At 38.5% G+C, this 16,184-nt stretch overlaps 2 protein-coding genes across 7 annotated transcripts in view; one reads left to right on the forward strand and one right to left on the reverse strand.

Moving 5' to 3' along the window:
* Window positions 1–4,928, forward strand: part of LOC306875313 (arf-GAP with coiled-coil, ANK repeat and PH domain-containing protein 2-like) — a 37,436-nt gene extending 32,508 nt beyond the window's left edge. For 2 of the 6 annotated variants that reach the window (XM_079425788.1, XM_079425789.1), the window contains exons 20-22: window positions 899–1,008; window positions 1,150–1,260; window positions 1,346–1,629. In XM_079425788.1, the coding sequence (XP_079281914.1) occupies window positions 899–1,008; window positions 1,150–1,260; window positions 1,346–1,493 (369 nt within the window). In that variant the 3' untranslated portion in view covers window positions 1,494–1,629. Of the gene's footprint in view, window positions 1–898; window positions 1,009–1,149; window positions 1,261–1,345; window positions 1,630–2,871 lie in introns of those variants that run through there. The other 4 variants (XM_079425792.1, XM_079425793.1, XM_079425790.1 and 1 more) reach the window with 4 other exon arrangements.
* Window positions 4,929–10,783: 5,855 nt separating this feature from the next.
* Window positions 10,784–16,184, reverse strand: part of LOC306875492 (26S proteasome non-ATPase regulatory subunit 1) — a 42,447-nt gene continuing 37,046 nt past the window's right edge. The window contains exons 24-26 of the mRNA XM_079426111.1: window positions 15,937–16,155; window positions 13,466–13,629; window positions 10,784–10,956 (exon numbers count right to left, since the gene is read on the reverse strand). Coding sequence (XP_079282237.1) covers window positions 13,483–13,629; window positions 15,937–16,155 — 366 coding nt within the window. The 3' untranslated portion in view covers window positions 10,784–10,956; window positions 13,466–13,482. The remainder of the gene's footprint in view (window positions 10,957–13,465; window positions 13,630–15,936; window positions 16,156–16,184) is intronic.

A 16,184-nucleotide genomic window follows, 5' to 3' on the forward strand; every position in this document is an offset into this window, starting at 1 on the left:
CACTGGAGGACAACTGACAGAGGAACTTTCTCACGCTTTCATCAGGAAATACTACACAAGTATTCTTTTGTTTGGTGTAGTATATTGCTTTTTGTGTGTTTTATGTTTGTTTTTTGTTCTTTTTGCATTTAGTTTTGTTAGTGTTTTTGCTTATTTTTTGTTTTTGTTTTCTTTTATATCCTTTTCTGTTTTGTGTTTTTTGTTTTCTCTTGTGGGTGCTTTTTAGTATATTTGTATATATTATATATAAATAATATATATTACAAAATATATATTTTGTATAGTTTTTGTTTGTTTGTTTTGCATGTTTTTTGTATTTTAGTTTGGGTTGGTTTTGTGTTGTTTTTTTGTGGGTTTTGTTTTAATTTTGTGTATTGTGTATTGGTTTTTGTTTTGGTGTTTTGTTTCTTTTATATTTGTTTTGTTATATTTAAGTTTTGCTTTTGTGTGTGTGTTTTGGATTTTCTTTTGTGTAGTATTTTATTTATTTATTTTTCTTTGGTTCTGGGTTTTTGTTTCCATTTTTATTTTTGTTTGGTTTGCTTGATTTAATGTTTGCTTTTTGTTTTATTTGTTGGGTTTTGTTTTCTTTTGTTTTGTGTAGAGTTTTGCTTGTTTGGTTCGGTTTTCTTTCATTTGTTATTTTTTTGTTTTTCTGCTTTGTTTTGTTTTTTGCTTTACCGGCAACAGCTTACTATAAACAATAGGTTATTTTATTTTTAAAATATTGAGTGCTTCACTTTCAAATAATTAATGGTCCTGGTTTTATCGTATGATTCATCAGTGCATGCAAAAATGTAACTATGAAATGCATCACATTACAAAAGATTAATTTTGGATTATGAATGCTTTCTTGAAAGTGCCTGAGGAGTTTATCACCTGTGTGTGTCTGTATCAGGGGTCTCTGGTCACCTGTGAATTCCTGCTCCAGAATTCAGCCAGCGTTAATCAGCAGGACAATCTGGGCAGAGGACCTTTACATCACGCCACTATCCTGGGCCACACCGGGTCAGTTCTGCTCAGCATGCAGTTCTCATTATATAAATGTCTGCAGTGGCTTGTTTCTGACCCTTTGTTTGAATTTGTTGCACATTTCTTAGTTGTGACTCCTGGTTTACTGACATGATTATTTTTTTTTTTCTGCTGCAGGCAAGTGTGTTTATTTCTAAAACGGGGAGCCAATCAGAACGCAGCAGACGTCGAGAATCAAACGCCGCTTTCAATCGCAGTCGAGGCAGCAAACGCTGATATTGTCACGCTGTGAGTTGCCATTGCTGTTTGCTATGTCGAGAGATTTGTGTCAGACATAAAACGTTAAGTGTTTAATGTGCTTCTGTGTCTACAGGCTTCGGCTGGCCAAGATGAACGAGGAGATGCGTGAATCTGAGGGTCTGTATAGTCAGTCAGGTCACTATAACTCTAACAGCCCTACTGAAATGCAGTATCGCAAATGTATGGAAGAGTTCATAAACTTGCAGCTCAGAGACTCCTAACATACGGCGAAACACACAAAACCAGTGAATGTAAACTGATATCACATGAAGCTGAGCTTCATTAGGCCCCAGGATGGGTTCATAAAGTCTAGTATTTTAATGTAAAGTGAACAATAATAAGACGCTGCTGCTGGAACATGTGCAATAACTAGTCGACGTAAAAACATGCACCTCATTTACGTTGTGTATGTTTGTCTTAAAACTGTCAGTCTGTAAGAGTAGTGTAATGAAAACTGTGTATTCATGATTATTCCGACACATTCCTGATATCTATCACTTCATTATACTTGAGGAAGTGAAACTGTCTAAATCAAATCAGTATGTTTATAAATATTACATTTATGAAGATGTAGTTCGTCTGTGCAATTCAGTACAAGTTCTGGATTAGACGACACTGTATTTGACCATAGATAATATATCAGTAATTGTTATGAGTGCATGTTTTGGTAACGATAACAGTTAAAAAATTGTATCTATATTGGGAATCTATTTTAGCACAAAGGTTTTTTTTTTACTTTTAAAAAATTATTTTATGTAGCAGCCTTTTGTTTAGAATCAAATCAAAAGAATCAAATAAGGTATTCAGATTTAGCATTAAGTATATGAATATATAATGTTATAAAAAAATCTGTATATATTATATGTATATTAGACACACACACGAATTAGTTAATCTAAATATTAGCTAGATTTGTGGTACTGGCATCGGTCACAGAGGGGCGCAGTAGAGCTGGACTTTACTGCTGGTCACACAGACACATATGGAGGTTCATTCAAAAGGGTTTCATTTTCCTCCTCCGTTTGGCGACAGATGTTTCCCTCTTAGATTTTCATGAGCTCTTTTAAACAAAACCTTATAATTCAACACTTAAGCATCATATCGTTACTGCAGTGTCTATACAGAGCAGTCTCAGGTTTATTATTATTATGCAAGATGGTGTTTACAAGGTCATAAGTGATGGGATTATAATTTTGCAAATCATGAAATACTATTGTATACTATGTTATATATTTGTGAGCAGCTCTCTTAATTTATCTGCTTTTTTCCTCTGTCACGGTTTCATTTCTTTAAACTATTTGCCCAACACTTGACAGTATTTCATCAGAATGTGTTTTTATGTGCTACTACATGCTAAATATCAATGTAAAGGGTCAATAAACATACTTCATATGCATCATGTGCTTTTCACCTTTGCATTTCCTCCTTTCCTCCTGTGATCTCCTGCTGAGTTTCTGCTCTGAAGTAGCACAGGTATGAGCATCTGTCTGTGTCTGTGCGAGTTTTGATTATAGTATGCGGTCGTGTGTGTTTAGTGCTTGATGCAGGTAAATCGCGCTCTCTGCTTCCTCCCATAATCGAGCTGTTTTCTCTTTGCAGGAGATGAAACGTATCAGGACATTTTCCAAGACTTCTCCCAGATGGCCTCAAACGACCCTGACAAACTCAACCGCTACTGAGCAGATTTTGGATGGTATATCACACCACAACAACCTCCTCATAACTGCATTTTGGGATTTTTCTCCAAATCGGATTGAAGTTTTCATTGTTAGGTTTTGTCTTAATCGACCATAAGATGTTGTTGTTTTTTTTTTATGAAATCAGTGTTGTTGCCCACAAAATAATGTGGATGACACCAGTTGAATTGTTGCATTTATTGTAAATGTAGATTTCATATAGGATTTAATTGATGGATCCATTGACTGTATCTATGTAGATTTCCATATGAATAAGCGCAATGTAATATTTGAGCCATAGGACTTCATTTACGAAACGTGCTGAATGAATGTTTGAGTTCGTGAATCATTCTAAAGTAAATACGATTGGTTTTACAAACGCACTCATTCTGCTTGTTTCACAAATGAGGGTTTTTAGCTAAATTGCATCGGTGTATGATTGTAGAGCGAGGATGAAACCAGTTTACATAATATCGATTTTAAAAACTATACTTTCATTACGTCATTTACTTGTTCATTTTTGAAAGAGAAAATCTTGTGAAAACTCATTTTAGCATGAACACCCCACTTTCTTTATATGTTCAAATAGTATACAAGTGAAACCACAGTGTAAGGGGTGTAAATTGTGTATATTCTGTACATATGTTATCTTGGGCTGGGAAGTTTATTTTGTGGTACTTCAAATGTTGTAATAAGCTTTTTTGTATTGATTTTTGTGCTTTTTGCCCCTGTAATCATCTCTGTATGATCCATGCAGTTTTTAAGATTATTTTATCTGCTGCGAATGTCTGACTGAAAATAGCGCAAAATATATTATAATTTGGTTTCTCGACTTTTTATTATTATTATTGCCTTATTCATTATATTAGAATGCATGTATATTACAAAATTAGTCTGAATAATATGAATATATTTTGTGTTTAATGTATTAATCACTTCTCTTTTTTTTTTTTTTTTTTTTTTTTTAAGATTTTTTCTTTTTTCAGCATTTTCACCTTTATTGTAAGACAGATCAGATCTGACCGGAAGTGAAGTGGTAGAGCGAGATGGGGGTGGGATTCGAACTTGGGACACCTGTAGCGCAACGACGCCTACTACTTACTTATTCTTTACTTAAACTGCTCTAGATTTTTTTTTTTTTTTTAGCCTAAACCAGTAGTCTAACCTGTCTCGTTTCTACCTTACATTATCAGATTGTATGAAGACGTTTCCCATGCAGGGGGGTTGCCATGTTTGTAATAGGCTCAGCTTTGTGGCAGAGGCTGATGTTACACTATATTTCCAAAAGTATTGGGTCACCCCCTTCTAATGAACATGTTTGACTACTTTAGTAATTTCTATGAGTATAAGTCTTAATGTTTAAGCATATAATGATATTCTAGGGAATAGCAACAGTTTGGACAGGACCCTTTTCTATTCTAACATGACAGTGCCTCTGTGTATAAGGCACGGTTCAAAAAGACATGATTGATTCAGTCAGTGTGGAAGAACTTGACTGGTCTGCAGAAAGACAAGTCCTGATCCCAGCTGAACACCTCTGGTGTGACTTTATATGCAGACCTTGAGCCAAAAACTCATCACCAAACCATCACTATTTAGATTTGTACTCATAGAAATTATTAAAGAAGTCAAACATGTTCATTAGAAGGGGGTGACCCAATACTTTTGGCAATATAGTGTATGTAAACATTGGCACTTTCTCTATAACGCAGCAGGCGTTCAGTCGCTCATGACGGGTTGACCTCATGCCCCTGCCAGCTGTGCACTGACTCACCTTTTCATATCATGGGCTTTTATAAACAGAGAACATTACCCTTCACACTGCTTCGGGAGATTTGTTTATGAACCTTGTAAAATAAGCAGGCACAAGCCATGTAAGTGAATGATGACTCTTAGAATCAGTGCTTCTGGGAAGTCATTCAAGTAATGTAGAAAAATGTACATAAAAAAGGTGAGAGGCAATAAAATTGTTTAAAGTCAAAGTTTGTCAATCAATTATCATATTGAGAAATCTCATTGGCTTATATCTGCCAAATGAGTGAAGAATTATGTCATATGGTTTAATTAAATTGAAATCTAATACCTTCAAGTCAAAGCAGCATTTTCTTTCAAAAACTTCTGTCTTTACATGTACACAATGACTTTTGGGATAGTCTGGGCTGTGAAGAGGCCATCTGTTAAATCATAGGTCTTCAACCTTGTTCCTGGGGGCCCGCTGTCCTGCAGAGTTTAGCTACAACCCTAATCAAACACACCTGAAGCACCTAATCAAGCTCCTTAATATTGCTTGAAAATACAAAGGCAGGTGAGACCAGGACTGGGAACCACTGATGTAGACCAAGGGTAGGCAACCCTGCTCCTGGAGGGCTACCTTCAGTTCCAGCTCTGTCCCGACACTTTTAAAGTAATCTTGAACTCTTTGATTAGCTAGTTTAGGTGCGTTTGATTAGGGTTGGAGCTGAACCCTGCAAGAACAGGGTTGGCTACTGCTGATATAGACCTGAAAATCCTAGCAAGCCCCACTTGGTAATGCCAAGGTTGACTATAGCTCTTTAACTGTTCAAGGTACTGTCAAACTTGTCCAGTTTCTTGCAGAACAACAACACCTTCCTGGAACCTTCTGGTGATCCTGAAGACACTGATTATTTGGTTCAGGCAAGGCTGGAGCTAATCTCTAATGGAAGGTGTCCCTCCAGGAGCAGGACTGTCTTCAAGAATACTGGGAAATCACAGGCAGGTGAGTTTGATCAGGTTTGAAACACAACAGGACAGCCCCTCTCTGGGACCAGAATTGAAGAGCAACTCCAGAAGTCAAAATGTTCCTCACTTGGCCTGCGTCCCAATGTGCATACTATCCATCCTAAATTCTATGTGACATTAGTAATTTTAAATAATATTTAAGGCAGATCGGGTGGATAGTATGCACATTGGGACACAGGGTCGGACTTTGAAAAGCAGGTACATGCAATTCCAGTCTGGTCCAGCCCAGAGTTTAGCTCAATCTCTAATCAAATATACCTGAAAAAAACTGAGGTCTTAAGGATTTCTTGAAACTCTGCTGTACAGTGGCCCTCTGGGACTCGAATTGTTCATCCCTGTTCTAAACCATCACAAGAGGTTTCATCCTACATGATTTTTCAATTATTTGCTGGGTTTCTGCCAGATGTGTACCCTTTAAATTGACTTGAAACAGCTGCAACAGTGGCATGGCCGATCTTGCTACCTGCCTCAAGTCATCTGGAGTCCAATAACTGATCGCAGAAAGGGTGACCCATCTGGCTGGTGTGCCAAGTCATTTCCTTCCTGAAATCGCTGAACGGGTGCACTCAAGAAATTACTGCATTGAGAGCACTTCGTAAAATCAAACATTAACTGTGGCCTGGGGAAGGGTGAGCATATAAAACAAATCAAGCAATGCGAAATGGTTTTAAAAGTGAATAACTTCACAGTAACCTACATGAAATAATGCTATGCCATGATTTCCATGTGGCAACTGGTCAGTGATCAAGTCATTTCATTTTATTCAAGCTAGCGCCTAACGTCTTCCGGGCATCCATCCTTCCTCTGCAGTGGAGAGGTAATTTGTGGTTGGCTTCCCGCAGAGAGAAAAAGAGCCACTGCTTGAGTCCTTTTCCCTCCATAAAATAATACATTTGCACAAAAACAAAGAAGGCAAGCTCCATTAATGTTAGGATCCAACCCTCATCCTGACTGTCCTGACAAGCTGTCCTCAAAGAGTTCCAGGATAGTTAACTGTTATTTTAAACCTTTCCATACGTGGAAAAAAAGCAAAAGCTACGACATAAGATTAGGACTGCTAATGCTTAAATTCTGAAACACAAGAAGCCAAACTCTGTCATAGCCTACTTAACGTTAACATCAAGTGGAAAGTGTAGGAGCCAACCACAACCATTTTCACTGCCCACATTTGTTCTACCTCTCTGCTTAATGATTTCTTTGCCCAATGAACCAAAGTCTTCTCTCTTCTTTCCAGAAGTTGACCATTCAGGATTGACTCACGAGTTCACTTTCAAAAAATCACTAGCATGCAAGCATGGAGAATCTAAACAGTCTTTGTGGGATTGTTCCTTTGATTGTATGGAATGGAATGAAAGCTGGAATGAAAGATAGCTGTCAGCAACATACTTTCACACTGCATTCGTCCACCTAATGGCTGGAAAATTGTGGATGTTTATTGCCCTATACCATCCATTTAGCCAACTCACTCGCATTGCTTTTCTATTACTCTATTCTCACTTCCCAGAATAGGGAGGCCCTTGTAGTTGTTCTCTCCAGTGGAGACACTTTTAAGAGCAGAGTCCCAAGGGTCTCATCAACTACACCTCAGTGCTTCGCCAGCGAATGTCTGGAAAATCTACTGAATCCGTGACAGTGAATCTGGCTTCCAGCTGCGCTCAAAGAGAGAACTCAGACAGGTTAGCCCAGACCCTGACCAACACAAGAACCCTCTGTTGTGGAGGTTAATTCAATCAACATACGGCCCGAGAGTCTATCGGTGTCCACAATTTCCTGGCACGGTCTGCTCAGGAAGTGTTTGTTTTATTCGAGAAACACTGGACATCCAATGAAACACATTACGAAAGCAACTGGAAGCACTTCTGTGGTCATTGTTAAGTCAAACCCTAAACAAAACTATGTCACCACAATAAACAATCAATTTTATAGGTCCTTGTAATGTTTAACACTTCCTAATCCTGTTCTATAACTGAAATTATATATATAGGCTTGGAACAGCTCATGATCCAAAGCATATAACATCATCTGTGAAACATGGTCACTTTGAGCGTGCATGGTTTCCAGTGGCACTGGGTTACTGGTGTGATGACGTGACAGATGACAGAAGCAGCCAAATGAATTCTGAAGTGTACATACTGTCTGCCCAGATTCATTCAAACTGAGGAAAATTGACTGGGCTGCGCTTCATAGTACAAATGGACGATGACCCAAAACATACAGCAAAAGAAACCCAGGAGTTTTTGAAGGTAAAAAAATGGAATATTCTGCGATGGCCGAGTCAATCTCCTGATCTCAACCCGATTGAGCATGTATTTCACTTGCTGAAGACAAAACTAAAGGCAGAAAGACCCTCAAACAAACAACTGAAGGCAGCTGCAGTAAAGGCCTGGCAAAGCATCACAAATTAGGTAACCCAGTCTCTGGTGATGTCCATGAGTTCCAGACTTAAGATAGTCATTACCTGCAAAGGATTCTCAACAAAATATCAAAAATTAGCATTTTTATTATATTTGTCCAATTGCATTTGAGCCCCTGTAAATGGGGGGACTGTATATAAAAATGGTTGTAATTCCCAAGCATCCTATGTTATATTTTTGTTCAACCCTTTGAATTAAAGCTTGAAGTCTGGACTTTTTTTAAGTCTGTTCTGGTGGCATAAAGAACCGACATTATGGAAATTGTGTCAGTGTCCAAATTTATATGGACCTAACTGTATATACGTTTACCTTTAAAAACAAGTACTGTGTGCTCTTTCCATAACATAGAACCATTACTTTATATGGAAATTACATCCCTCAAATTCAGAGCAATGTAAAGGATTAGGCCTGGTGGTCACCCAGCAAAAACCTACTCCCTAGTTCCCTATGACGTGATATTGTAAACAAATTTGTGAATCTGCAATGACCTCAACTAACAAAAATGGCTTAATTACCTGACACAATTATCAGGCTGACATAAAAATGTACCAGGTATTTAGTTGTAGAATACACTGTGGCACTGAGACTGAAGACGATATCAAAACACTTTATGGTGCATTCTCCAAGCTTCATGTGCACCTATTTTCAAAAATGAAATAGGCTACAAATGGCAAACTATGGCAAACAATACTGAACTAAGGAGCACCCAAAGACTGTCCGCTAACAGAAGCTTATCAGCTAGGTTCATCTCTTATATAAACTCAATTCCTTTGGCATAGTTCATGGGATGTGGGTACTGTAGACATGCAATCATGGTAACAAACAGTTTATTGTCAAACAAGTTCTTATCAGGATGGCTTGAAATAAATGACTTCTATTGTGGTTGAAATTAAAGAGCTGTGAGTGCTCTCAGATTCAAGGTATACGAAATTAATAGGAATAAATGCATTAACAGAATTTACAAAAAAAGAGACTTTTTAAAGAAGTTTCAAACTTGGCATCTTCCATTGTCTGCTGAACTCACATTGTTATAAAAGTCGGGCCTTCAAACGAACAGATTTTATTTGATGCCGCTAGAAATCCTGCAGGTCATTGCAACCTGGTTCCATATTGCCACTTTTACTATTCCCACTGGGAGAGCCATTGGTCCGACCCTTGAGTTTCATTACAGCATTGTATTTATGATGTTCCGCAATTCTTGCCAAGATCCACAAATTCCCTGACTCTCGAGGAATCCTAACAGTCATCCCTGTCCCCAGTTCAAATGGCCAGCCAGCGTGTCCATCACTGCACCCAGCAAGTACAACAAACAGAAGGCTCTCGACCACCTCCAGTGCCTGGACACCCGTCATAAACGTTTCTCCAACACCACTCTGGCCAGTCTGCTGACTGACCGAACAAAAGAAGTTCGCTCTAGCCATCTATTCAGTCATCAGTGCGGCTTCAACAGACTGTGATTTCACGGCAAAAAGCGATGGAGGTATTTGCTCACCAACAATCATACTTGGGCAGGACGCACCATTCTCCAAGTGTTCGCTTTGACCCTTTAGGGTCATATCAAGACAAGTTTCCTTGGTAGATATATCACCTTGTATGGTCATATATCCAGAAATGGGCAATGAAGGAAATATGTTGACATAATAAAGTGTAATAATATAGTGGTTTCATCTGCTTTTGCTATGACATTGACTCACCATTCTTCTAAATGTAATTTATAAGAGCACGGTCCATTAAGAGGTTGATGATGACTGGGGTCTGTGTTGCAAGGCCCTTAAAATAACTATGGAACACTTTCTTTTTCTTATTTGAAAAACAAACTAATGAAGATCTCTGGAGTTACGACATAATTTACAATCAATTCTCTGTAAAAGGAGTATTTCAAGGTCAAGATTCTAGACTCCCTAAAAGAGATGCGAAGACATGACCACAAATTTCAAGGAAATATAAATGATATACGAGTTTCTTTCCGGAACTGTGCCAATTTTCCTGAAGTCAAAGTCCAATGTATCCCACCCACTTTGTAAGGACATTCAGGAAATTAGCGCCTTGACAAAAATCTTTTCCTTTTAGGGGATATAGTGAACAGTTGGGGGAAAAGTGTGACTAAATGCTTCCTCCTGTCAGTTTAGGTTGGTAAAACACCTCTGACTACATACCATTAACAGCCACTTGGTAGTTTCTGTAGAAAACACCTTATGATATACTATATATAGAAAAAAAAGGTGGCTTGTTTATTTTAAGAAAATACTGTCACTATGACTGAGGTTGTTTCTCACAATGTGAGTGAACTGACGTCTCTTTCCTCCAGATAGTTGCTTATTCTTTTGTAACTGTAATTTGTGTAAATTGAGATTCAAAAAGATACTAGCTATAGAGACAATGCACAATGCAAGTGGATGACCTTGAACTTAATCTCAATAAATGGCCACCATTTATTTTTTTACATTTTAACCACTTTTGGGTCTTCACTCTTACATTTTATATATTGCAATTTGCATGCATGAGTTTATATTATGCTGTTTAAAATAGAACAGCATGTCTTCTCAAAAGCATTTCATGCAAACTACCCACCTTATGCAACCCACATCATAATTGACAATACAAAAATGCCAAAAATACATAAAGCATATTGCAGATCCACCACAATAAAAGCACCCAATCTCATGTTCAACATATATATTTTATTGTAATGACTGAAAACCATTGCGTAAAACATTCCTCAAGTGCCCACGATAGGCCAAGTGGAGGAAACAATGTAAAAAAGGAAAAGGGGTGGGCATTTGAGTAGACATGTAGCGGTGCATGCTGTGAACACGCAGAATTCATGACACCACCTGCAAAAAAGAGAGGAGATGAGCACATGATCTTCACCGAGTTATAACAAGATCACTACAGACCACTACAGTTTTATGCAAAAGTTTTGGCACCCCTAGGAGGCTGCATAATATCTTTATAAGAAAAAAATTGTAGTGATATACCATGAAGTTTCCAGAGATAGCTCCATAATGTGATGTTTTCCAGACAGAAATTCTTAGAGTAGCAGTACTGAGTTGCATGAAATGAAGTCGAAGGTGAAAAATAGGCTGTGCAAAAGTTTGGGCACCCTTTCAATTGTGTTGATTACCTGTAGTCACTTACTGCTGATTAATTACAACACAATATTGATTTGATTGGCTCAGTGAACATTAACACTGCAAACTCAGGTGCAACCCATCATAGAAAATATTTTTAAGGTAGCCAATTGTTAGTTGTGCTTCTCCTTGATTCTATACTGGAAAGTAGCAAAATGGGAATCTCAAAAGGTTCCCTAATGACCTAAGAACTAGGATAATTTGTTAATATGAATTAGGAGGATACAAAAAAATTCCACAAAAGGTTTCTCCCTCCACAGTCAGAAATATAAGTTAGAAAATGGAAGGCCACAGAAATGGCCATTGTTAAGGAAAGATGTGGTAGGCTGAGAAAAAAAAAAAAATATCTGAAAGAACGGTCACAGACAAACCACAGACCACCTCCAAAGAATACATTGTTCCACAGTCCAGCACACCTTGCATGAGGAACAGCACAATGGAAGGGTGATGTGGAAAAAGACTTTTCTGCTGCGTACTGCCAACAAGCTGTTTGATGTGTGCAAAAGCTCATCAGGACAAGCCAGATTTATTTTGCAATAAGACCGAGTTATCTGGTAACAACCAGAAGAGCTTTACATGGCGGCCTAATGTTCAATTCGGTGGAAGGTCCATCCTGCTATGGGGTTGTGTGACAGGGACGTCAACCTTGTCAGAGTTGACGTTTGCATGCATTCCACCCAGTATCAGCAGATTCTTAAGAACAATGTTCAAGAATCAGTCGAGAGGTTGAAGTTACACCAGGGTTGTTTGTTTTAGCAGGACAATGACCCAAGGCACTGTTCCAATTCTACCAAGGAATTCATACACTATATTGCCAAAAGTATTGGGTCACCCCCTTCTAATGAACATGTTTGACTACTTTAGTCATTTCTATGAGTACAAATCTTAATGTTTAAGCATATAATGATATTCTAGGGAATTGTGTGCTTCTAATTTTATAGCAACAGTTTGGACAGGACCCTTTTCTATTCTAACATGACAGTGCCTCTGTGTATAAGGCACGGTTCAAAAAGACATGATTGATTGAGTCAGTGTGGAAGAACTTGACTGGTCTGCAGAAAGCCTCCTCTGGTGTGACTTTAAATGCAGATCTTGAGCCAAAAACTCATCACCAAACACCAATGACTTGTACAGACACTATAAGGACAAAAGTGTTGGGACCCCCTTCTTTAGAACAGAAAAAGACACTAACAAAACTGTGGCAACAAAGATGGAAACATAATTAATGTATTTAAAAATTGTATTTCCATCTCTGTTGCAACAGTTTTGGACGTGTCTAAAATGACAGTACCCTTATGTACAAGTCATTGGTGTTTGGTGATGAGTTTTTGGCTCAAGGTCTGCATTTAAAGTCACACCAGAGGAGTTCAGCTGGGATCAGGACTTGGCTTTCTGCAGACCAGTCAAGTTCTTCCACACTGACTCAATCAATCATGTCTTTTTGAACCGTGTCTTATACACAGAGACACTGTCATGTTAGAATAGAAAAGGGTCCTGTCCAAACTGTTGCTATAAAATTAGAAGCACACAATTCCCTAGAATATCATTATATGCTTAAACATTAAGATTTGTACTCATAGAAATTACTAAAGTAGTCAAACCTGTTCATTAGAAGGGGGTGATCCAATACTTTTGGCAATATAGTGTAGATGCAATGTTCTAGAATGGCCATCCCAGCCACCAGACTTGAACATCACTGATAATCTATGGATTGTTTTGAAGAAGGCTGTTCAGGCTCGACAGCCATCAAACTGGAAGACATTTTGCAGGGAAGAAGAGTCAAAATACCCGCAGTCAGGATTCAGGGAATTATCAGTGGCTATAAGAAGCATCTACAGGCTGTTATTTCAGCAAAAGGTGGCTCTACTATATATTGATGTGATTATTCCATTGGGGCGCCAAAATTTCTGCACTTGTCTATTTTTGTTATGACTCACATTGCATCGTTTAATAATAAATGTTATTTCAAAATTTAAATGTTGCTGTACTCATAAGGTATAAATTCTATCCAAATGAAGTTGCTGCTTCGCAAGTCTAGCAGATTATAAATCGAAACGATAATTATCAGGGGTGCCCAAACTTTTGCATAAAATTGTATTGGAATTTCATATATCTCTTTATTAGTTTAGCATCTTCACATGTGTCTAAACTAATATAATTCAATATACAAAACAAAAGTACAAAAAACTTTGTGTTCATGTAGAGGAAGTACCTGTAAGGTGGCGTATCTCACTCGTCTATGTATTCGAAAGGTTCTGGGGCCTCGGGCTCCTGTTCTTCCTCCTCGATCTTAGGGCCATGAGCAGACACGGGCTCCACAAGCTCCTCCTCTTCCTCACTGGTGTCTTTCAAGATGATTATGCCACCCGTGTGTAACTGGGAGCGACAATGTGGACGAAGGGGGTTACTATATGGTATGACAGTCCTATATACTTTCAGGTTATCATATGTCAGATGTGTACCTGGGTAGATTTATGATTTATAGCCATGTGACCCCCCCTCTGTCGCCCTGACTGTCACGTCACTGGGTCCTGTCACCCCTGACTGACATGACAGTAAGGTGTGTAAATCAAAGCTCAAAACAGATGTTAGATTTGACTTTTGATGGATTTACGAGTGGATTTATGATGTTTTTATCTCTCACCTGTGCCATGGGGTTTTTAATGGTGTTCCTTCCTGAGCTGTAGCTAGCTTCCCGTCTGGAGGTGTCGGGTTCTTCCTGACTGTGGAAAAATAGTGGGGGTAAAGGGTGCATATTGACACCTTAAGAGGATCAATGTTGTTTTTGATCTGATTGATATATGTTAATGCCTAGTCACCAATTTGTTCCTACCAGCCCCATCTACATCCATCTCTGAAAAAAGGTGCTATGTCCGGGCATGCTTTTCTTTTTCATCTCTATGTGTGTACGCTAACACATCTGTAGGGTCAGAACAACCTAATCTGTAGGTTGAATAGATAAACTTATGAGAAGCAGTCTTAAGTTAAAAATGATTCAAACCACCAACTTCTCAGACCACCCACCCTATTCATTTCCTTCTAACAGTGAAGGTGTCTAACTGACAGTGGATATCCTCTATGTGCTTGTGTTTATGGCTTTACAACATCCACCTCATATAGATGTGCACAGAATCATGCTTTAGTCCAGTTCAGTTCAATTTATTTATAAAGCACAATAAAACAACAATGGTTGACCATTGTGCTGAATAATATAGTTTAAAAGAAATCAAAGTACATTACAGGATATGACAAGACAAACAAATAAGCATTTTAAATAAGCCCTGCTTTAGACAAATAATCAACACTTTGGCTGATTATTTGGTCTCTCTCACTCACACACACACACACACACACACATAATGGTTTTTATACTGTACAAACTGTATTTTCCATCACCCTACACCGACCTTACACACAAACCTATCCCTTACAGAAAACGTTGTGTGTTTTAAGATTTTCAGAAAACTACATTCTGTATCATTTATAAGCTTGTTTCCTCATGAGGACAAAAAAAAAATGCCCCCACAAGGACAAAGATTTTGGATATTGCCATCTTTATTCAAGATTCAAGATTCAAGAGTTTTATTTGTCACATACACAATTATACAGAGTATAACCAGCAGTGAAATGTAGGTCAGGTCCGCTCCAAGGACAATGCAATTATAAAGTATACATAGGGTATACCTGAGCCACACACACACACACACAAGCGCAGCGCATTATATACGTCACATGATGACGTCACGTGTCATTCCGGAACATTTACGGATTGTGTGTGAACGCGCGCACAGATTCCGGAAAATCACTGACAGTGTGAATGCAGCAAATCTAACGACCCGGGAACAATTGCCGGAACACATTACCCGTGTATTTTCCGGAATCTCTGTGTGAAAGGGGCTATAGAGATGAAAAAGAAAAGCATGCCCGGACATAGCACCTTTTTTCAGAGATGGATGTAGATGGGGCTGGTAGGAACAAATTGGTGACTAGGCATTAACATATATCAATCAGATCAAAAACAACATTGATCCTCTTAAGGTGTCAATATGCACCCTTTACCCCCACTATTTTTCCACAGTCAGGAAGAACCCGACACCTACAGCTCAGGAAGGAACACCATTAAAAACCCCATGGCACAGGTGAGAGATAAAAACATCATAAATCCACTCGTAAATCCATCAAAAGTCAAATCTAACATCGGTTTTGAGCTTTGATTTACACACCTTACTGTCATGTCAGTCAGGGGTGACAGGACCCAGTGACGTGACAGTCAGGGTGACAGAGGGGGTCACATGGCTATAAATCATAAATCTACCCAGGTACACATCTGACATATGATAACCTGTCAATCAACGCTGACAGGTTATCATATATCATAAATCATCATTTGGACACATGGTATATGATACTACTACTTATGTCTTATTTAATGCAAAATCCAGAATTACTTTCCTGCTAAAGACATTTTCACATTTGAAATCTCCTAAAATGCAAAAACAAGTGGCTGAAGTAATGCCAGCTGACCTCTGAGCACTAAACTGCAGCTCTCAATGCTGTTTATTTAGAGCCGTTAGGCAAAAGTCTTCTATCTGAAGAGTTTTTCTCATTGGCAGCATGAGTGGTTTTACAGATGAAAACAGTCAAACATTCACAACAGGCCTAAATTAAAGGAGTCAGACTCACAGGTTTGAAAGGCTGGTATCTGCAGCTGTCAGACATAGTGAGGACCTTGAGCTGGGCGGCCATGACACGCGCTGGGTTCTCCAACATCTGGAAGTTTGGCTCTGGCTCTTTTTTCTTTTCTTTTTCCTTCTCCTTCTCCTTCTCCTCCTTCTCTTTCTCTTTCTCCTTCTCCTTCTTCTCCTCGTCTTTCTTCTCTTTCTCTGCTTCTGCCACTGTTTCCTGCATCAGAGAAAGACCAAATCACTGGA

This window comes from Barbus barbus (genome assembly GCF_936440315.1).
Source record: "Barbus barbus genome assembly, chromosome: 9".
NCBI lineage: Eukaryota > Metazoa > Chordata > Actinopteri > Cypriniformes > Cyprinidae > Barbus > Barbus barbus.